The following is a 22,437-nucleotide window of genomic DNA, read 5'->3' as shown; positions in this document are numbered from 1 at the left end:
GCTTGTGACAGTCGCTCTGGGGGTTGGGAAAGCAGGAGATATGAGCCTCTTGGGTGGAAAACAGGGCAGGAAATGAAGGCGTTTGAGCAATTGGGCACAAAAAAATGCTGGTGCCACGTAGCCTCACTAAAACAATGTGAACTGGGTGCCATTCTTTGATTTCCTTTCACAGGGCTTTCAAATGGACTAAGGTGCACTGGAATCTGCATCAAGAGGGTGCCTCTGGGCAGCTTTTAATATGAAGCAAAATAAGAGCCAATCTGTGTGTGGATGAGTGCGTTCATTGGTGCCACGCACACCATTTGCAATTTGCATTTTTTAAAAATTTGCACATTAAATGCAAAGGCCTGTTGAATGGCCTTCGTCGTGTTGGCCTCGACTAAGTGTTCCCCTTTCCTGCTCCAGGTACAGACCCCTGACCCCCCTCCCAAAGAGGGGGCACAGCCAAGTGGGACATTTGTTCACAACTGGAAACATCTAACCAGGATTGCCTGCTTGCCACCACCTCATTCAATCCTGGGGGTAAGGGTGGGGAAAGTGAAAGGAAACTCCAGAAAGATGTAGGTTTGCTTTATTAGGTGGGCATCAAAATGTCTCTTTTGTCTTGAGAATTTTTCATGCATGGCATTCAGAAAAGTTATAGGCAGCTTCTCTGCCTGCAGCCTTCCTCCCTTGCTTCCCCCTTCCCCCTAGGCCTTCTGCCCCTTTTAAAGTGTTCCCCCACTGCAAAGACCTGGGGAAAGTGCTGTGTGTAGTAGCCAGGAACCCCTCTGCACTGTCAATCTAGGCTGCACCAACTGGATCCCTGGGGGCTTCCTTGAGCCTCTGCCCCCCATGCGCTTCAGCTTTCCTGTGGCACCAATGCCAGGAGGCCCCTGACAGCCCCCACCAGTTCGCTGAGCTCTTCCTCTTTGTCCAGCCCATGCTCCCCTCCTTTGAACAGCGTGATGTGCACATTGGCACTCTGCAGCTGCTCCGCCACCTCCAGCGCTCGCTGCCAGGGCACGGTCTCGTCCCTCAAGCCGTGCAGCAGCCGGACAGGGCAGGACACACCAATGGATGGGCGCTCCAGCAGGCTGTGTTGCTCTGCCTCCTCAAAGAAGCCCCATTGCATGAGCAGGGGCTCCTTGCTGGCCCTAGGGAAGACATAGAAGCCATTCTGCTGGGCTTGGCTCCTCACCTGGTGAAGGGCAGAAAGGGCACAGTCAAAACAGGGTGGAGCAGGGGCCACCGTGGCCTCACCCACCCCAGGGCTGAACCTAGCCCCAGTCTCGATGGCAGCAGAGCCCCAGATTTGCCACGTGGTCCTTCCATGAGAAGCATGCTCTTTGGGGGGGGGGGCAGATACCAGGCATCCCAGTTCCCACCCCCTTGCTGTTTATTTACCATATTTACTTGAATGTAAAGCGCACCTTTTTTGCCAAATCACACTGCGGAAATTAAGGGTGCATATTAGATTTGATGGCACCATCCAATGCTTTTTTGGTTCTGAGGTTTTGGAAACTGAGGTGCGCATTAGATTCGATGGCGCATTAGATTGGCATCAAGACGGTATTGGCCAAATATCTATCCCTCCCTTCCTCCCAAATGATCCCAGGGTGGCCCTCTCTTTGGCTAAGAGCTGCTGCTCACCTCTGCGGGGAGCCCCCTGGCATGGGCGATGAAGGCATCGACACCAACCCCTGTGGCAACTAGCCCAGCAACCCTACCTGGGCGCTCCAGGGCCACCAACAGCATCAGCCAGCCCCCCATGCTGGCCCCCACCAGGATCTGGAAGAAGAGGAAGAGGAAGAGGTGTTTGCCCTCTGCCGCTATCTGGGATGGCAACCAGCACCTTCTCTGGGCAACTCTGTGCTGTCCTTCAAAAGCAGCTGGTGTTTGTGCCCATCTGTGAGCTGTCTGGGCATCAACCAGGAGGTTCCAAGAGCCCATCTGGTCTGACTTCCTGCCCTAAAGGCAGGCCCCCGATCCACAGCTCAGCAGTCCCCTGAAGAGCAGAAAGGCCAGGCGAGCTGGAGCGGCAGTACGGGGCAATGGGTGCGAGGTTTGGCCATCCATATTTCTGGCACTAAGGGCAGTGAGGTGGGTGCCCGTGCCAGCCAGGGTTGGCTTAGTGAATCGCAGGGATGCTTACCTGGGGGCCGCTGGTGAGCTCGTCGAACACACTCAAGGTGTCTTCCTTCCAGTCCCCCAGGCGGCTCTCTTCAAAGCAGCCATCTGACTCCCCACATCCCCGGTAGTCAAAGCTGGGGTGAGAGGAGACATTTTGAAGACCCTTCCCCCAAAGGGGCACACACCTAGGGCTGCCCCTCCCATTAGGCAGAGTTGAGGCAACAAGTGGTGGCTTTGTGGAGGACACCTGTCTGTGTGCCTGCCATCCTTTGGCCCAGGAGAGGACACCGTCCTGTCACCAGTGTGGAAGTGACATTCAGCTGTCATCTTCAACGCATGGGAGGCCGTCTTTGTCTCAGGCTGCAAAAGGGCCCTAAGTCCACCCCAGGACCTCTGGAGAGTCCAAACAGGTTCTTGCTTCCCACCTGACGAATGCCCGTCCTGTCTCTCGGCAGAACTGCTCCATCCTCTGACACTTGGGGTTGGCTCTGGTGCTGCGGAAGCCCAGCAAAAAGACGACACCGGGGCTGCAGCCTGGTAGGCGGTGGTAGGCCAAGCGGGGCAGACCTTGGCGCGACAGAAACGATGGTGCCATGTTGGCAGAGCTGTAGGCAAAAACGGGGGTGGGGGAGAGTTCCTAGATTTTTGTTAGGACTACTTTTATTGGGTTGGTATATTACAAAACAATACAAAAAAACGTAAATCCAAAATCCAGCTGTCCCTCCACCCTCCGCAAGAGATGATGTCTGCATCCGTATCTGAAGTGTATTCAAGTCCACATCATATATCCAGCTTGCAAAGGTCCTCAAAGGAGGACGTCAGCCAAATATGTTTACATGCAGTTCATTAAAGTCATTTTTCACACTATGCATGTTGAAGCTGTGCCATTCTACTGTGAATAAGTCCTTTTGCCTTAGACTTTGTGCCGCTCGAAGTTTATTGGTAAGTTTCTCAAGTGCCAGTTTCCAGACCATATTATACCAATTTGCCATTATACCATGGTACCTCTGGTTAAGATCTTAATTTGTTCTGGAGGTCCGTTCTTAACCTGCAACCGTTCTTAACCTGAGGCACCACTTTAGCTAATGGGGCCTCCTGCTGCCGCTGCGCGATTTTTGTTCTTATCCTGAGGTAAAGTTCTTAACCCGAAGTACTACTTCCGGGTTAGCAGAGTCTGTAACCTGAAGTGTCTGTAACCCGAAGTACCACTGTATACCAATATATACCTATACTCCTTCCATATATTTCCTATACCTAGTTATAATAAGTCTTGCTGCAACTAATAGATACACAACCAGTGGCTTAATGTGCACATTTGCATTTTAAAAAGATTTAACAAAGCCAATTCCAGGCATTGAACCTAGATCCTATGAGATATTAATACAAGAGTGTGTCTGAGCAAGGACAGAGGGCCTTTCCCTCCAGGCGAAGTGACCACAGTCCACCTCCATCCATGTGTCCTGATTTCAGGTCCTGCTTTAGCCCCAGCTGCTCTTGGCATGAGAATTCCACACTGGGCAATTCCACCAAGGGACAATCACTGCTTGTGGCACTTCTCTCCTGCTAATCCTCCTGTGGCACCTCAGAGCCAAGTCCTGCAGGTCTCTGCAAGCTGCTCTTCTTCTGAAGGGCAAAGACTCAGAAAGGGTCTGGCTAAACAGAAGATTGCAGCATCCTGGTTGCATCTGGGACTCAGCTACATTAGTCAGGAAAAGAACAGAGTTTTGAATGCATTATAAACATGCAACACCAGACGGCGCTGTAGAGCAGAAAACTTTTCTATGCGATTTTACATAGCGTTTTCTTTTCTTTCGTTATAACAATTTAATTTCTGACATATTTATAGCGTGTTTTTCCCCATGTGTAGATCCACTCCAGCAAGGCCGGGAAGACTTTGAGGCAGGTGCTGTCAGGGATTGTTTCCCTGCCCATCTGCTCCTTCAGTAGATTTCTGCAGCACCAAGAGAGACATCCTTCTCTTCTGCTGCTGCTACAAGCAGTGTAGTTAGTGGGTGGAGGTGTAAGTCCTGGGGTGAAATGCCACCAGGGCCAGAGAGAGACCCATTGTGTGGCATTAGGCTCTTGCTCGGTCTTCCTTTTAGTCTCAGTTGGCCTTCTGAGCAATGGGTGCACTAAAATGATACTTACATTTGCCTCGGCCACCGCTTCATTCACCCACAGAGATACACATGGACCTTCACCTGACACTTGCAGGTAGACTTTGACTCTATTTGCTAGATCACTCCATGCCTGTAGCAGCCAGCCAGCCAGGCCCTTCCTCTTCCCAGCCCTAGGGCTCAGTGACAGCCTTTCTTCCCTTGGACTCTCTCCCATTTTTCTCTGGCCCTTCTCCCCAAAGTCGTCACAGGGAGAGATCCAGTCCCTCTTCCTCCTCCATGCTGAAGGCTGCAGATTGGCTATTCCCCCCCACCCCCAATTTCCACAGCCCCTGCTTGGGTCCTTTAGGGGCTGTGAAGTCCTGACACCCACCTTTTCAGCTGTGGTGCAGGCCCTGGGAAAGCCGCTGAGCTGTTGCCCTCTGTGCAGAGTCTGTGACAAACAAGCAGCCTGGAACAGAGGAATCAAACACTGGCTATTTGCTAACTCAGCAAGTTGGAGACTCATTACGGAATGAGGGGAAACCCCAAGCCTGGGAGCCACTGGAGGAGCGGCAGGACAGAGACGGAAGCATCAAGGGGTTAATTTCTTATGAGAGGTATGCAGAGCTAGTGCTTTCTGAGAAATCCAGTTCTGCAATGGTGAGGGAAGCCACACTGTGCATGTTCAGAGGCCCCTCTATGTTTCACATGTTCCAAATCACACAGGAGTGCTTTCTACCTGGAACCTCAAACAGCCAGTAGGCGGAGATTTGTAATTTCTCACTGCGATTTGGCTTATGATGCCAGCATGGTTAAACCCAGCCTTTTACTCCTTGGTGCATTTGTTATGTACTGAAGTTCTCACCCTGGGCCAGCAGGGGGATACTGTAGATAGTTATGCAAATAAGGGATCGAAAGTGACGTTCAGTGATTGGATAGTTTTAGAAAATTGTTACAGTTACGTTGTACTGGAGCTCTATATAAGCAGGCTGACTGAACCCTTCAGTTCAGTTCTGTTCTGGCCTGTGAATAAACAAGAGCTGTTTGAAGAATCGCTGTGTCGTCTGATATGTTCACCCACAACTTAACAGCATTGGCCCTTACAAACAAGCAAGGGCTCCTTTTTATGATACCATTCTGAATTAAAACAAGGTCCAAAGGCAGCTCATAAATTAGCATATTTTTATTTGTGAGAGCTGATGGTTAAATCTGAACATAGAACTGGCCACAGAACCAGATTTTCTGCCTTGTAAAAGATCAGGACAGCCATTAGATGTTGCTGTTACTCCATCAGCGGGTGGGACAGGGCGAGCCAGGGATGGAAGTATTGTTGCCTTGAAAGGAGGGTGTGTGTGACTGGCTCTTTATGGTTGTGTTTTACATTTTATTATTACTTTCAGAATTTCTATCCTTTCCTTCCTCCCCAAGGAGTGCAGGGGAGCAAACAGATGCACAGTTTGAAAGCGAAAACAAAGTATAAAACCATTAAAAGCAATTACAGTTAAAAACATATCAAAGCAATTATGCTTTAAAACATTATTCCACCCAGTGATTGTGGGCTTTCCAGAAGTCAATACAGATTTATGCTTTTCAAATTACTCCATAGGTCCTTTCTCTGCCCCTCCTGAATATGGATTTTGGACCTAGTCCCATTGCATGTTTCGGGTGAAGAAGCCTAACCCATTCAGTGAAAGATTCTGCCAGGGGTGGGGGTCGGGGGGGGTCGGGTAGGAATGGACATAGTGTCAGGCCCTGTTGTCTGCAAACAGAGCCAGTATGCTAGTTCTTTCTTATTCAGTATGCTGTTTCCTTTTAATACCATACTTTTGATACCATCAACCATGACATCCTTCTGGACCGTCTAGGAGCTGGGAGCCGGCAGCACTGTTATACAGTGGTTCCGCTCCTTCCTCCTGGGTCGTGTCCAGAAAGTGGTGTTGGGGGATGAGTGTTCAGACCCATGAGCTCTTACTTGTGGGGTGCCTCAGGGTTCTGTCCCCTTGCTTTTTAACATCTATTTGAACCCACTGGGAGAGATCATCAGAGGCTTTGGGCTGGGTGTTCATCACTGCTCTCCTTTAAAACAGAACCAGTGAAGGAGGTGAAGGTCCTGTGTGAGTGTCTGGAGGTGGTTGGAGGACGGATGGCGGCTAATAGATTGAGGTTGAATCCTGACAAGACAGAAGTACTGCTTTGGGGGGACAGGGGGCGGGTGTGTGAAGGACTCCCTGGTCCTGATTGGGGTAACTGTGCCTCTGAAGGACTAGGTGCGCAGTGTAGGAATGAAAAATCACGGGAGACGAGAGAGGCAGGTGCAACATGAGGCGTCTGTCAGGGCGGGCCCTGGGAGCCTATTTTATTGAATATTGCAAGCATTGCCACAGGTGGGCCTGTGGCTGATTGGTTGATACATACACAAAGAAACTTGTGATTGGTTAGCATAAGTACAAGGCGGGGATTACATGTGAGAGATGGGATTTACATATGATCATTTATCACTGATACATTAAAGGCTGAGAATCGGAACTAGAACTAGACAGGCATGAAGCCTCCTAATTAAATTGTAACTAGAGATTAATATGGCACAAACAATTACTAATGATTGATCATAGCATGAAACAATATAACAATCAAGTTCTGTAGATGTGGTCAGCTAGGCATGAAGAGCAGGTACAGTTTGTTTTCCATGAGCTTAGGATGTCTGCTACTAATGATTGATCATAGCATGAAACAATATAACAATCAAGTTCTGTGGATGTGGTCAGCTAGGCATGAAGAGCAGGTTCGTACAGTGTGTGCAAAAGCAGAGAAAAGCCTACAAGCAAGACTTCTCAGAATGCAAGAGAAAGGAAGCAAGAGAAAAGAAGCAAGGCTTCCCCATAATGCAGCAGTTATGGGCAGAAGGAGAACCAACAGCTATGTGCAGAAAGAGGACTTCCCTTTAGCGCAGCCTGGGAGTCATTTTGGACTCACAGCTGTCCATGGAGGCACAGGTCATTCTGTGTCCAGGGCAGCTGTCTACCAGCTCCATCTGGTACACAGGCTGAGACCCTACCTGCTCGCGGACTGTCTCGCTAGAGTGGTGCATGCTCTGGTTATCTCCCGCTTGGACTACTGCAATGCGCTCTATGTGGGGTTGCCTTTGAAGGTGACCCGGAAACTACAACTAATCCAGAATGCAGCAGCTAGACTAGTGGCTGGCAGTGGCCGCTAAGACCATGTAACACTGGTCCTGAAGGGCCTACATTGGCTCCCAGTACGTTTCCAAGCACAATTCAAAGTGTAGGTGCTGACCTTTAAAGCCCTAAACGGCCTTGGCCCAGTATACCTGAAGGAGCGTCTCCACCCCTATCATCCAGCCCGGAAACTGAGGTCCAGCTCCGAGGGCCTCCTGGCAGTTTCCTCACTGTGAGAAATGAGGTTACTGGAAACCAGGCAAAGGGCCTTCTCGGTAGTGGTGCCCACCCTGTGGAACGCCCTCCCACCAGATGTCAAGGACATAAACAACTATCTGACTTTTAGAAGACATCTGAAGGCAGCTGTGTTTAGGGAAGTTTTTAATGTTTGATGTTTTCTTGTGTTTTTAACATCCTGTTGGAAGCCGGCCAAATGGGCCGGGTATAAGTAATAAATTATTATTATTATTATTATTATTATTATTATTATTATTATTATTATTATTATTAGCCTTTATTTGTACAGTGCATTTCAAGTGTAAAACGCACCTCTCTCGCTCTCTCACTCACTCACTTACTCTCTCTCTCTCTCTCTCTCACACACACACACCCACACACACACCCACACACACACACATACACAATTATAACAGCCCTGCAAAGTGGGACAGTATTGCTCCCCTGTTGCTAAGGTGGGGGCTGAGGCTGAGAGAAGATTGACTTATTTAAGGCAGGTAGAACATTTGTTTCCAGATATGGATTTGAACCAGTGACTTCTGCCTTAAGCTTGACTACTATCCTGGCCGAAATATTGGGAAATAATAGAAAAAAATGGAGACAATTGGAGGTTGCAGAGCTTTGAAAAATTAAAGAATAAGGTGCAAGATTGGTTTCATTATGCTCAAATTCAAGAGGTTTTTAAGTTGGACAAAAAAACAGGATTCCAGGTGGAAAAATCGAAACTAGAGACAGAACTGTTAGAACCTAAGATTAAGGTACTTTCGAGAATGTATAACCTGCTGCTTAAATGGAACACTCAGGATGAGACAGTCAAATCAGCCATGATAAAATGGGCTCAGGATATTGGGTACAACATTATGTTTGAAGACTGGGAAAGGTTATGGACCACTGGTATGAAATTCACGGCATGTAATGCCTTGAAGGAAAATGTTATGAAAATGATATACAGGTGGTACATGACCCCAGTCAAGCTTGCTAAGATATATCATCTGTCTGATAATAAATGTTGGAAATGTAAGGAGGCTGAAGGGACATTCTTTCACCTCTGGTGGACCTGTCCAAAAGTGAAGGCCTTCTGGGAAATGATCTATAATGAGTTAAAAAAGGTATTTAGGTATACCTTTCCCAAGAAACCAGAGGCCTTCCTCCTGGGCATTGTCGGCCAGAAAGTGTTAAAGAAGGACAGAACTTTTTTTATGTACGCAACTACAGCAGCAAGAATTCTTATCGCAAAATATTGGAAGACACAGGATTTACCCACACTGGAAGAATGGCAGACGCAATTGATGGACTATATGGAACTGGCTGAAATGACTGGCAGAATCCGAGATTTGGGAGAAGAAACAACGGAAGAGGACTGGAAAAAATTTAAGGACTATTTACAAAAATATCATAAGTTGTATGAATGTTAAAAACTGCACGATTTGGAAATTTTAGCTTCAGCGATTAGATTTGGTGAAATCGGAAAATAAGTTATAAGTAAGAAAAGGTTGAAATTTAAAGTAATACTATGGTTGATTTAAAGCATAAGTAATTGACAAAAAGTATTTTAAATTTAAAAGTATAATATTTGAAAGGTACAAACTAAGATATGAAATAAGGTAATAATTTGTTGACATTTTTATTGTAGAGAACGCATGGTGGGGGAGACGTGAGGAAGTCCGGTTGGTTATGGAAAAATGTTTTTGAAAATTGGATTATTTTTTCTTTTCTTTTTTCTTTGTATCTTTTGTTTTCTATCTATGACCTTTATATCTCTGACTGTGTATTTGAAAATGTAATAAAAATATTTATATATAAAAAAAGCTTGACTACTATCCTGAGCCCACTTTTTTCTTTTCTCATTTTTTTCTCTCCAGAAAGGCTTTATTTACATTATTCTGGTGGTTCTTGTAACCTGTGTCCCCTACACCTTTCCTGAAGGATGCGTCAACCAGATCTTCAGATGAAGATATGAAGCTGCAAATGGCACATTTCTCAGTCATTTGTGTAGCATTTACCACTTACCATTCAGTGTTTAATCATGTAAAATAAAAATTAAAAACCCACACCAGACATGGAAACTGGGCTGGATCTAGACACATTTGAGAAGCGTTTCAGTTAAATGTGTTGCAAACTTTGTATGAGAAATCAGGTTAGCAAAAACGGAACTCCACAGCGCCATCTGGTGTCACAGTGTTAGAATACATAAACAACACATATAAAGTGTTTTTGTTCTTCGCTAATGTAGCTGAGTTCCTGGATTCGAATCTCAACTCAGCTATGGACTTAGTGGAGCAGCTCACTCCCTCACATCAGCTTCGGTTCCCAAAATGTCAATTAGAAATAAGTAGGTGTCCTGCCTTACAGAATTATTCACTGTAAATCTGGTAAAGCACCTTGTGAAATGCAACTGCGGTCAGTTCTGGCGAGGCCAAGAACTCGAGTCGAAAACACAGGGGGAGGAGGAGCCAGGGAGGACTCTGGTTGTGCAGCAAAAACTCCCATCATCTTGGAGATTCAAAGTTGGCGAACTTTTACAATACCTGTTAATCTCATGCGGAAGAATTTCAGGGCATCTTTATTGGGCAAATGTTTAGATCCATGTGGGGGGAAGGTATTCATCCATTACTATCTTAAGGAAATCTTTACAGTGGTACCTTGGGTTAAGTACTTAACTCATTCCGGAGGTCCGTTCTTAACCTGAAGCTGTTCTTAACCTGAAGCACCACTTTAGCTAATGGGGCCTCCTGCTGCTGCCGCGCCCCCGGAGCACGATTTCTGTTCTCATGCTGAAGCAAAGTTCTTAACCCGAGGTACTATTTCTGGGTTAGCGGAGTCTGTAACCTGAAGCATATATAACCTGAAACGTATGTAACCCGAGGTACCACTGTACTCAGCAGGGAGGGACTAGATGGTTGCAAAATCTTGCACCCAGCATCTTGAGGGGCATTAGGCTGTAACTCACCAGGTGTTGCAAAAATCAAGAGTTATTATTCAAACAAGGTTAGCTCTCATTGGTACCTGATTCCTCCCACCCCTCAACCCTAGCAAATTCTTTATATTCTGACCTCACAGGGAAAGCAGTGATGAGGTCAGAGCAGAGCCCCCCCTCCCTTCCCCCCTCCCTCCCTCCCTCCCTCCCTCAGCATCCTCTGAGCAAAGCCTGGAACAAAGTCCTGCCTAAAAAAGGACCGGCTCCCTCTGGTCAGGCCCAGGCAGAAACCACTGTCTCAGGCATGTGGGGAATGTCTCTGGAAGGCTCCTTCATCACTGTCTTTTGGAGTCTTTCCCCAAATATGGTGTCTGGAGAGCGGTGTGGTGTGGGGGTGGCTTGGTGGGGAAGGGCCGGCGATGATGTCACTGGTCAAGGAACTGGAAGAGCCTTTTAGCCCCAGTCCCAGCCTCCGCTGGCTGCAGAGCGTGGCCAGAGCATCACTGGAGGAGAGCAACGCAGAGCAGCTCCTAGTAAGTGCCGCTTTTTAGGTGTTCTTGGGAAACAAGTGTATGGGGTGCTGGGCAGAGGGACGATGGAGCTGTTGGGCTGGTTATACTGGTGGCAGTGCAGCACATTTCAAATGACTTAAGTAGGCAATGGAGAAGTTGCACATCCCAAGAGCGTCTGGTTTCTTCTTCACCTGTAGCGAGCCAGGCATGCTCTTGTAAGAAAGGCACACAGGCAATGGGATGGATACATTCCAAACTCTACTCCACAGACAATCCATGGCTAAATGGGTCCTCCATCTGCAGCGGCTAATACAGACCCTCCAAGCGTCCCTATTCCCAGGGACAGTCCCGGATTTACAGAAGCCATCCCTGTTTCTGATTTTGATCCCGCTTTTCCTTAGGACGTCCCTATTTTCATTGGAGAAAGCTTGTAGCTAAGTGACCCCCAAGGCAAGGAGATGAGCAACTGTACAGTGGTACCTCAGGTTACATATGCTTCAGGTTACATACGCTTCAGGTTACAGATTCCACTAACCCAGAAATAGTACCGTGGGTTGAGAACTTTGCTTCAGGATAAGAACAGAAATCGTGTTCTGGCGGCGCGGCAGCAGCAGGAGGCCCCATTAGCTAAAGTGGTGCTTCAGGTTAAGAACAGTTTCAGGTTAAGAACAGACCTCCGGAACAAATTACCATAAGTACGTAACCAGAGGTACCACTGTACAACTATACAGGCAGACCTGTATGGGGAAGTTTTCTAATTCTTAATGTTTTGTTGTGTTTTTGTACATGTTGGAAGCCACCCAGAGTGGCTTGGGCAACCCAGTCAGATGGGTGGGGTATAAATAACAAAATTATTAATCTTATGGACTAGGACATCCTTATTTTCATTGGAGAAATGTTGGAGGGTATGCTTTTGGGAAAACTTTAAGGAAGGATAGTGCTCTTCTTATGAGCTTCCTGAAGGCATCTGACCAGCTGCTGTAAGAAAGCAGCTCTCCTGAGCCTGAGGGACCTTTGCTGTGGTCCGTTCAGCATTCCCAACTAGAAAGAGGCAATCTTTGGCCAGCTGGGATCCACAGCTTCTGTATGCGCTGCCTTGGCTGTGGCCCAGGCTGGGTGGGTGAACTTGAGTCAGAGCAAAGAGGGGCAGCTGGATTGGGCACCTTCTTTGAGTTCTCTTGAACTTTGTGCAGGGTCTGGTTGGGGGAACTTGCTGCAGCTTGTAGAACAAGCACTGTTTTGCACAGGCAAATCTGATAACAGACTGGTGTTTTGCACAGGCAAATCTGATAACAGACTGGTGTTATTTTTCGAGCCTGTCGGTTGCATAAAAAGAAACGTTGCCTCTTTGGTACCCTCTGAATGAACCTCTGCAGAAGTCGCTGTTTGCCACTGATGCTGCCTGTACAATTTCCAATACATAGAATCCTAGAGGGACCTCAAGGTTCATCTAGCCCAACCCCCCACATTGCAGGAATCTTAACTAAAGCGTCCATAACAGGTGGCCATCCAATCTCTGCTTAAGAGCTTCCAAGGAAGGAGAGCCCACAACCTCCCAAGGGAGTCTGTTGTGCTGCCGAACAGCTCTTACTGTTTTTCCCCTAATGTTTAGTTGGAATCTCCTTTCTTGTTACTTGAAGCCATTGGTCTGTCTCCAACCCTCCAGAGCAAGAGAAAACAAGCTTCCATGTGATAGCCCTTGAGATCTTTGAAGATGGCTGTCATATCTCCCCTCAGTCTCCTCTTTTCTAAGTTAAACATACCCATCATGTTTTGTTTGTTCAAAACTATTTTGCACCAAGAGTGTGACCACCAGCAGAGTGATATATATGGGGGGCAACCAGGGAGCCAATGCTGGCCAAGCGTGTGGGGCTAGTGGACCATCATGCTAGCCTTGGTGGCTTCTCCGGCTGTTTCTAACAGATCAACCTCGGATCTTCTGGAGTGGCTCTTTCCATCCAGCGCAGCCTGGCCTTCCGTGGGTCATTGTGAGGAAAGCCTTTGGGATATGCTTGCGTGCCCCAGTTCCCAAGCAGCTCATTTTGTGCTCCATCGGAGAAGTGTGCCATGTGGAACTTGGCTTTCACGGAGGCTGCGAAACAGAGCCTGGGCAACAGGCAGGGAAATAAAGACTTGCAAAAGCATCTCTCTGCCCCAGGGAATTAATCTCCAATAAGCTTTGACTTCAAGAAAGTGAAGGGAACACTAAAGTAGGGATCAACCTACGTCGACAGGTTTGGGATCTGCTGGGGTGGGGCAGGGCACAAGGAAGGCTGGTTGATGCTGTTACTCAAGTGTGCACAGGGAATCTTTGTCATCCCCACTTTCTGACCTCCCCTCCTCTAGGTCTGTGGCTGACAGCCCCACTGGGAAAGTTGAGATACTGCCCATCCTTCCAGGCCAAAACCTGCTGTGCCTCTTGATTGGAGGGTCTTCCCAACAGGATGCCTGTGCTAGTGAAATTCCTAGAACCACAGCAAGGGGCACTGAAGGCAGGATGACCCCAGGCATCCATGCTGTATATAGTAATTATTATTATTATTATTAGTAGTAGTAGTAGTAGTAGTAGTAGTACCCCGCCCATCTGGCTGGGTTTCCCTAGCCACCCTGGGCAGCTTCCAGCAAACTACAAAAACATAATAAAAAACATTAAAAATTTAATGCTAACAAAACATTAAAAACTTTAAAAAACATTAAAAACTTCCCATACAGAGCTGCCTTCAGATGTCTTCTACAAATTAGGTACAGTGGTACCTCAGGTTACAGACGCTTCAGGTTACAGACTCTGCTAACCCAGAAATAGTGCTTCAGGTTAAGAACTTTGCTTCAGGATGAGAACAGAAATCGTGTTCCAGCGGTGTGGCAGCAGCAGGAAGCCCCATTAGTTAAGTGGTACTTCAGGGTTAAGAACAGTTTCAGGTTAAGAACGGACCTCCGGAACGAATTAAGTACTTAACCTGATGTACCACTGTAGTTCTTTATCTCCTTGACATCCGATGGGAGGGCGTTCCACAGGGAGGGTGCTACCGCCGAGAAGGCCCTGCAGCATGAAACACGCTGCAGATTTTAGTGTTATGTCCGCATTACACTCACACCTTTCCTGCAATGCGATCAAGATGGCATGTATGGTTCCTTCCGCATTTTATCATCACAACCCTGTGAGGTAAGTTAGGCTGACTGTTTCAAGGCCACACCCAAAGGGTGGTGATTTGAACCCTGGTCTCCCAGGTCCCAGCCAAACGCTCCAAACACGATGCCACATGTTCCCCACCATAGAGACTTATTTTGGCTGGCATAAGAGAGCTCACAGCCTTGGCTCGGAGCCAGCACACCCTCCCTTCACCCCCACTTCCAGTGTCAGCGAGTTCCAGGATTTTCAAGCCCACCAGCGCCTTGCCAGACAGAGCAAAAGATCCCAGGCTGACTGCCTCGCCACCAGGCCTAGCTTCCATTTATCGCTTAATGTGGGGCTCTGAGGCATCAGCCTCACCAGCCAAGGCTTACAGTCAAGACCGGACTTACTTGGGACCTGAACATTTCAATACCGGGAAGGAAAGACCTGCTGTGGAACTTGTACATTTGGTGACATCTGCATGTGACAACGTGCAACTTCTGCATTTGGTGTGAGCCGTTCAGCTGGTCTTGGTGGGCATGATGCGCCAGCGCGCATGGAAGTTGCTTTCTGACGGGACAATTCCACAAGGATTCTCTTCTTTACTTCGGAATAAACCATTAGCATACCTTTGTCCTCCCATCAGATGCTGGAGAGCAAGAGAGGGGCGGGGCAGATGGAGAGCAAAAGGCAACAGCCTCTGGGTCATGCTGGTCTGCAAACAAGGACTTTGGGCCTCTGCCTTCTACAGACAGTGGCCTTGTTGCAGCATCCTCTTTCTAACAAAGGTTGCTAAACACAGTGTTGTCAGTTCCCAGATGCAGCTGGGTTTTTTTAGTGTGTGTGTGGAAAGGACAGAAATGCTGAGCAAATGCCTTATCTAGGGTTGCAATACATATGGGAAATCCCAGACATGTAATCTTTTTTGGGGGGGCCAACATGCAAATGTCCAGGGTTTTTTTGGAGGGGTTAGTTTTATTTGGGGGGGGGTTGCACGTGGCTTGGGCTCAGGTCCCTCTGCATTCTACGGCCACTGCCAGCCCAAGCCAAGGAAAGGGGCTGGCAGTGTCTCGACCTGTCCTCTTTTTTGCTTTTGAGATATGGCAACCCTAACTTATCTGTTCTCTGGGCTTTTCTCTGCAGTCAGAAATAAAGTTTATGCATCTCTACCCATCACCCGGGTGGCGCTGTGGGTTAAACCACAGAGCCTAGGACTTGTCGATCAGAAGGTCGGCGGTTCGAATCCCCGCGACGGGGTGAGTTCCCATTGCTCGGTCCCTGCTCCTGCCAACCTAGCAGTCTGAAAGCGTGTCAAAGTGCAAGTAGATAAATAGGTACCGCTCTGGTGGGAAGGTAAATGGCATTTCCGTGCGCTGCTCTGGTTCGCCAGAAGCAGCTTAGTCATGCTGGCCACATGATCCCTCGGCCAATAAAGCGAGATGAGCGCTGCAACCCCAGAGTCGGCCACAACTGGACCTAATGGTCAGGGGTCCCTTTACCTTTTTACCCATCACCCACAAATGTACAAAGATGGAGAAATGGGAATGGTTCTTAATTCAGATGCCTCTGGGATCCAGAGGGTGCTGCCTAGCTTGCTGGTCACATTCCCATGCTCCTGACCCCAGCTGCTCTCTGTGTTTTGCTCTGTGGGGCAGGGACAGGGGGGCAGGATTCTCCCGGCATCTGCCATTCTGCCAGAACCCACTTCTCGGCTTCTCTGAGCCAAACTCACCTCCCTGCCCACCTCTCTTTCTGTCTTCCCAGGTTTTCTTCCTCCTTCTCCAACAAGCATGGCAAACAAAGGACCTTCCTTTGGCCTGAGCAGAGACGTCCAGGCCAAGATTGAGAAGAAATACGATGATGAATTGGAAGAGCGACTGGTGGAGTGGATTGTGCTCCAGTGTGGGGCAGATGTGGGGCGCCCCGAACGTGGCAGGCTGGGCTTCCAGGTCTGGCTGAAGAATGGCATTGTAAGCACAATGTCCCTTTGTCTTGTCCCTTTGTCTCCCTGACCTCGGGGCTCAGCTGTGGACTGTGTGGTGTAATGGCAAAGGAAACAGTGACTCAGGGCATGAAGAGCATTCTCTTAAACTGCCCAACTAATCCTGTGAGCCCCTCACCCACCACTATTTGATCGCGGGGTTCCCAGGTTAAATGGGGGGAACAAAGACTCCAGACCCATGAAAGCCCTGGTATGCAGGCGGCCTCCATCAGTCCATCGGTTTCTTACAATTGCAGCCCACCATTTTCCCATCACGGAGCCCAAGGCAGCAGTGGTAGACTTTGGGGTCTCAAATGGCCCCCTCACCCTCGGTTCGAAATCATAGTTGTGGCATCTCTAGCAGCACCCCTGAGGCTCCTCTCCCAGGGTGACCAAACCAGTCGCGCTCCCCTAAATTGGTCTCTGAAGGCAGCATGATTTGTGCCCAGGCACTTGCCTACCAAAGCCCTGATCAGACCCAAGCCTGCTTAGCTTCAGTAAGAGGGTGGCTTCCTGGGCCTTCAGGCCATATCCCGGGGCCCGTTTTATTGAGCCACTTTGGAAGCTAGACTTTTGACCTGCTCCAGGGTTTGCAAATGCAAATGCTTCCTTGAGCCAGGAGGAAACCAGTCTGTCAAATCGAACCAACCAACCACACATACACTCAACCAGGATTGTGTGTGAGGCCTTACAAAGCTTGCTCCTTGGCATTGTAATTCTCTGAAATAGGGGAGACCCAGGTCTCTCTTATGGGGTTTCCCAATACATTTTGCCACCTGAGATCATAGAACGATAGAGTTGGAAGGGACCTTGAAGATCACCTAGTCCAACTCCCTGCAATGCAGCAACATGCAGCTGCCCCGTATGGGATCGAACCTGTAACCTTGGCATTATCAGCACCACACTCTAACCAAAAGAGCTATCCAGGACAAGAGATCATACACACTCACACTCACACACTCCTCAACTGGATTGGCAGCTGACTCTTCCAGAGCTATCAGGCAGGTTTAGGGGACTCAGGATAAACTGTGTGGTACGCACAGCTCTGTCCTCCAACAGAGGGGAATAGCTGGTGGGGGGTCACAAAGAAGAGCTGGGAGGAATCCACTTCTGCCTCCCTTCCGGCACCTGCCACCTGAGGTGGCTGCCTCATTCTGTCTAATGCTAGGGCCAGCCCTGGGGTTTCCAGTGACATATGATGCTCCAAGCCCTTGAGTGACTGTGGCTCCCTTTGCTTCATCTGGCAGATCCTAGGCAAGTTGATCAACAGTCTTTGTACTTCCAAGCCTGTGAAGATCCCCGATACTCCTCCTAGCATGGTCTTCAAGCAGATGGAGCAGATAGCCCAGTTCCTGAAGGCGGCAGAGGACTACGGTGTGGTGAAGACAGACATTTTCCAGACGGTCGATCTGTTTGAAGGTGGGAGGATAAGGAAGGCCTTCTGAGGCAGGTGGCAATGAGCAGGCAACAGAGAGCTCACAAAAAGTGGAAGGGAATGAGTGTGAAAATGCCTCTTGGCATCTTCCCTGTAAAATTGGCATGACGTTTGCCTTCATGGCAATAATGCAAAGTGAACTGTCGTTGTATAGTGAACACACAGAGAAGCAGGCAGTGGCATCTCCAAGATGGTGCAAAAGCAAGGCAGGACTTGAACCCAGTGCAGTCCAACCATCCAATCCATTCAGGTTCAGACCTCTGCTAACATTTCTTGCCCCTCCTTTGGAATATTCCACCTGGCTGAACATTTGCTGGAGGAATATTGGCTTTCTAGGTTCAAGCTCTGTCTAGGTAGAAGCTGCCTGGACCCCAAGAGATGGGGAGCCATTTCCAGTTCCCTTCTGGCCAACCTTTGGGGGGGGGTTACATGCCAGTAGTGGGCGGAGCCATAGGCAAAAGTGGGTGGAACAATGGACGTTAAGCTGGTACAGTAGGCTAGCTTCAATGCAAACTCTCACGCACCCCTATCTGTCCTCCACCCAGACAAGCCACAGGCACGATCCGAGTTAAGGACGCATTTCAAGCCAGGCAAAAGACACTTAGCATTTGAAATAGGACAAGCAAGCAGCAAGGGTTATCTGGGGAGGGAGCAAGTGTGGTTCCTCAGTGGCGTAGCGTGGGGGGTGCAGGGGGGGCCGGCCGCACCGGGCGCAACATCTGGGGGGGGGGCGCACTCGCACTCGCAGCTCTCTGCCCCTACCTGGCTCACTCTCTCTCTCTCACTGCAGTGCTGGCTGTGCGAATCCGATCCGAGCCGCTGGGTCGCTGCCCACTGTGGAGGGGGTGGGTGCCAGGCGTGCGGTGCGGAGAGAGAGCGAGGGACTATCTGGGGGAGGGACAGTGCAGCGGCCGCCCAGCGCAGCGCTGAGCGCGGGAGAGAACCACACCAGACCAGCCCAGGCAGCAGCAAGAAGAAGCTGGCAGCGGCGGCAGGTTAGGGGTTAGGGGACGCAAATTACTTGCCTTGCCCCGGGTTAGGGGGCGCAAATTACTTGCCTTGCCCCGGGTGCTGACAACCCACGCTACGCCACTGGTTCCTCATCCTTGGCCATGGGGCTGAAGCCTATAAGACATGCCTGGGTCATCTGGCAGCGGCCTGTCCTGGTTTGGAACAGAGTTTGGGATTTGCTGCTTGGAACCTTTGACCTGCCAGATGTTGATGAACTCCCATCAGCCACCGCAGGCATAACCTATGGCCACAAAGTGGTGGGAGTTGTAGTTCAGCAACATTTGGAGGACCAAGGGCTCTGCACGCCTGGTTTACTTCCTGAGCATAGGAAGCTGCCCGGCACAGAACCAGATCCTTGGCCCGTCCAGCTCAGTTTGGACTACTATGACTATCCAGGGTTTGAAGCTTTCCCATCCCTAATAACAGAGACAATGTGCTGGTGAGTTGTGGCTCTTGAGAACGCCAATGGTGCCTTGACTCAGCCCAACCTAAGAATAATCGCCTTCTCTCTCATCCTAGCGAAGGACATGGCCGCAGTTCAGAGGACGCTGATGGCTTTGGGCAGCCTTGCTGTGACTAAGAACGATGGACAGTATCGTGGAGACCCTTCCTGGTTCATGAAGTAAGTGGCATCTGAGCCTCTCTGGGGAGTGGAGCCAAGAAGAGCAGCAAGTGGATCGGGCCCAAAGGGATCTTGTTCTCGTGTCCCAGTTGGAGGCCACAAGCAGGATCTGAGAGTAACAGCTGCCTGAACCCCAATCGTTATTTCTAGGAGAGGGTATTAAGAGGCATTTTGCCCATTTAGACTTGGACAGAATTCTCACAAGGGTCGTGGAACTCAAATTCAGTTCAGCTTGCCATGACTATAGCATTCACCTAGCGAATGCTTCCATTTCCAAATCCCCAGTGCTATAATGCGGAAATTCATCCTTTGGCAGCCAGATTTCTGCACAAAAAGGGATTCCTGAGCAATAGACCTCAATTTAGATGCAGAAATTGTGTTAATCTTCCAACAAACAAAGAAATAAAAAGCCCAGCCTTGCACTAGGGGGCAGGATAGTGATTTGGGGAGCGGGGTGAGTAGGGCTGGGCAATATCTGGTTTTCAACATTATGATACATCACCAGCTAAACATGATGATATACCAATGTATTGTGATGTCTGAAATAAGGATGGAGCTATGTAGAGGCACTGGCTGGCTTCACGGTTTTCCCCGCATCATGATTTTTGCCGGTGCCTGCTCTTGTGATTTGCTGCCTCCTGCAGAGGTTTTTTAAAAAAATTTATTTAATCATTTTTTCAATACAAACCACCAAAAAACACATACAACAAAAACCACAATAACACTAATAACACAATTTAGCAATTCAGATTTGAGTACTGATATACCTATAACTACACCATTTTAACAATATTTTCCCCACCTCTCCTCCCCCTACTTCCCACCACTGTCCACCTTATCGCTTAAGTATTCATTCCAGATTTCTTCATATTTATCCATTCTTAATTTGCGTCAACATGCAATTCGTTCGTATGTGGCTAGTCTGTCCATATTGTCAATCCATGTGCTCAATGGAATCTTTTTGCGGCTCTTCCAATTCATCAAAACAAGTTTTTTTGCTTCAAATATGGCACGGTACATCCATTTTTTGACCCCTTGTAATCTCCCACATTTCCAGTATATAATTTAGAATTAAATTCAATTCCCCGAAATAACAATTTTTTTATTACTCTTGCTATATATATCCTCACCTTGCACCAAAATGATCTTATCAATCAGCAGTTAATCATCATATGTACTAAGTTCGCATTTTTACTCCCACATCTCCAGCATTTGTCAGAGTTAACAGGGGCTGCAGGAATTGAGAGAAGCATTGACTGGCTTCACGCTATCCCCCACACTGTGATTTTTGCATTGCACACACATGCATAATTATATATATTAGAAACCGGTATCACGATATGGACTTCAAACCAGTTTGGGTCGTTATATCGCCCAGCCTTAGTGGTGAGTACTGCAAGAAGTGAGATTGCTGACCCTGTTTTCCTCTCTTTTTTTAACCGTAGGAAAGCCCAGGAGAACCGGCGGGACTTCTCAGACAGTCAGCTGAAAGAGGGCAAGAACGTGATCGGTCTACAAATGGGCTCCAACCAGGGTGCCTCGCAGGCAGGCATGACAGGCTATGGCCGACCCCGACAGATCATCAGCTAAGCAGGATGCAACCCTCCCCACCCCCACCCCCTTGCAGAACTGGCCCTGCAGCTCCTGCACAAAGAGCCCCAATGCCACCCCGACGAATCATGTCGCAGGGGCAGCAACGGCCGCCAACTGGGAATTTTTTGGGAGAAGCTTTCAAAATCACCTTAACTCTGCCCCAGAAGTTACTACCTGGGAGCAGGAGGATTCTTACAAGATTGCTACATGGCAACAGCCCCCACCCCAAGCATTCTGCTTGCTTCATCTCCACGCCAAATGCCAGCCCCTTGCATGCTCATTGCTTTGCTGCTTTTGACCCTTGCAGAGCTGAGGAAGCGGCCATTCACATTGCCAAGGGCAGGAGGGGAGAGGGGATATTGCAGCCTTGGCACCTGCCCTGGCGATGGAAAACCTTGTCCCTGGTGCATATTTGAACGTGGCTGAAACTTGCACATAAGTAAGACCTCTACGTAAGTGGCGGAGGGGAGTGTGCCCCTCACCCATTTTGTACTTTGTTGTTGTTCATCCATTAAAAACAATGACTCTTTTTTTTAGGCTGTTTTCTTGGCTGTGTATCTGGAGCTGCTCCTTTCTGTTGCTGCAGTTGTGATGCCGGGAGTAGAAGGGCAAACTCCCTAAAGAATCCCCTTTGCTTCCATTTCGTCCTCATTTTAGCAAATGCCTCAGTCTGGCCACTGGGGCTTCCCTGCTTCTGGGCAAAGTGCTAAAGCCAGCAGATGCAGGCCGAGCCCTTTAGGAAGGCAGGCTGAGCTGTTGCCAAAGCACCCAGAGAAGCTATTTGCTTCATCGCTTGGTTGGCTAGAGCGTGGTGGTGATAACACCAAGGTCGCAGGTTTGATCCCCGGGTGGGACAGCTGCATATTCCTTATTCCTGCATTGCAGGGGGGGGGTCAATGATCCTTAGCGTCCCTTCCAACTCTACAATTCTGCGATTCTACAGAGAAAAGTGGCCAAAGGGCGGCAGTCCTCTTGGGAACTTCCCTTTCAGTGTTGAGAGGGGAAAACACAGCAACAAGGAAAATATGCACACTTTAAAAACCCCTAGGCTGAGACACCGTAGCCTTGAACATGAGAGTCTGGTGTGCTGGTTTCCCTCAATAGCTGCAAGGATCTTCAAAATGGCCAGGGTTACTCCCTCCCTGCATTTTCTGCCTCTCCAAACTCCCCTCCTCCAAGATGCACAGGGAAAGCTACCCCAGCTCACTGCCCTGGGCCATGCAAATTAAGCAGCTTCTGAGAAAACTAGGGAAATTATTTTACTGCCCTAAACCTTGAGGTCTCCCCCCCCCCTGGCACCCATGAAGCCTCGGAGCCCCTGTGCCCCCACGGCCACAGCTATCATAACATGAAGAGTGGCTCAGTTTCCCTCCCTTGAAAAGTACACCAAGATCCCTTGGAAACACAAGTGTGGGTGCTGCACGTACTCTTATTTCTACCTGTCTCTTGGCAGGCAGGGGGGAGACATGACCAGAGGGGCCGGCACCCCACTCATAAATCCAAAATTTGCCAGCGTACCGAAAGCAGTTGGCAACCCCTGCCCTAAAACTTGACGGATTCATCTTATACAATATATTTATATTCCTTTCTCTTGCTCTAAAACCCAGAGTTCAAAAATTGCTAATATCCC

The 22,437-nt window shown here is 48.7% G+C and overlaps 2 protein-coding genes across 5 annotated transcripts; one reads left to right on the top strand and one right to left on the bottom strand.

The window, feature by feature from the left end:
* Positions 1-554: 554 nt before the first annotated feature.
* LOC310696043 (palmitoyl-protein thioesterase ABHD10, mitochondrial-like) lies at positions 555-4,845 on the bottom strand. 4 transcript variants are annotated; one of them, XM_083481181.1, is made up of 6 exons: positions 4,603-4,844; positions 3,694-3,808; positions 2,538-2,717; positions 2,135-2,246; positions 1,633-1,770; positions 555-1,180 (listed from the first exon to the last, which is right to left on the bottom strand). In XM_083481181.1, exons 2-6 carry the CDS (start codon positions 3,795-3,797, stop codon positions 842-844), a joined length of 873 nt encoding a protein of 290 aa, XP_083337307.1. In that variant the 5' UTR covers positions 3,798-3,808; positions 4,603-4,844; the 3' UTR covers positions 555-841. The 4 variants fall into 4 exon arrangements, with proteins under 4 accessions (XP_083337307.1, XP_083337310.1, XP_083337309.1 ...); XM_083481184.1 differs by lacking the exon at positions 1,633-1,770 and having other exon boundaries at positions 4,603-4,845; XM_083481183.1 differs by lacking the exon at positions 3,694-3,808 and having other exon boundaries at positions 4,603-4,840.
* A 6,085-nt stretch (positions 4,846-10,930) lies between these two features.
* Positions 10,931-21,337, top strand: TAGLN (transgelin). Its single transcript, XM_083481221.1, has 5 exons — positions 10,931-11,074; positions 15,930-16,135; positions 17,394-17,565; positions 19,112-19,214; positions 20,660-21,337. Exons 2-5 carry the CDS (start codon positions 15,956-15,958, stop codon positions 20,802-20,804), a joined length of 600 nt encoding a protein of 199 aa, XP_083337347.1. The 5' UTR covers positions 10,931-11,074; positions 15,930-15,955; the 3' UTR covers positions 20,805-21,337.
* Positions 21,338-22,437: the final 1,100 nt, after the last annotated feature.

The sequence above is a fragment of the Podarcis liolepis genome (assembly GCF_965112155.1).
Source record: "Podarcis liolepis genome assembly, chromosome: 16".
Lineage (NCBI taxonomy): Eukaryota > Metazoa > Chordata > Lepidosauria > Squamata > Lacertidae > Podarcis > Podarcis liolepis.
Note: the sequence above shows the minus strand (reverse complement) of the source record. Positions and strands in the feature narration are given on the sequence as shown.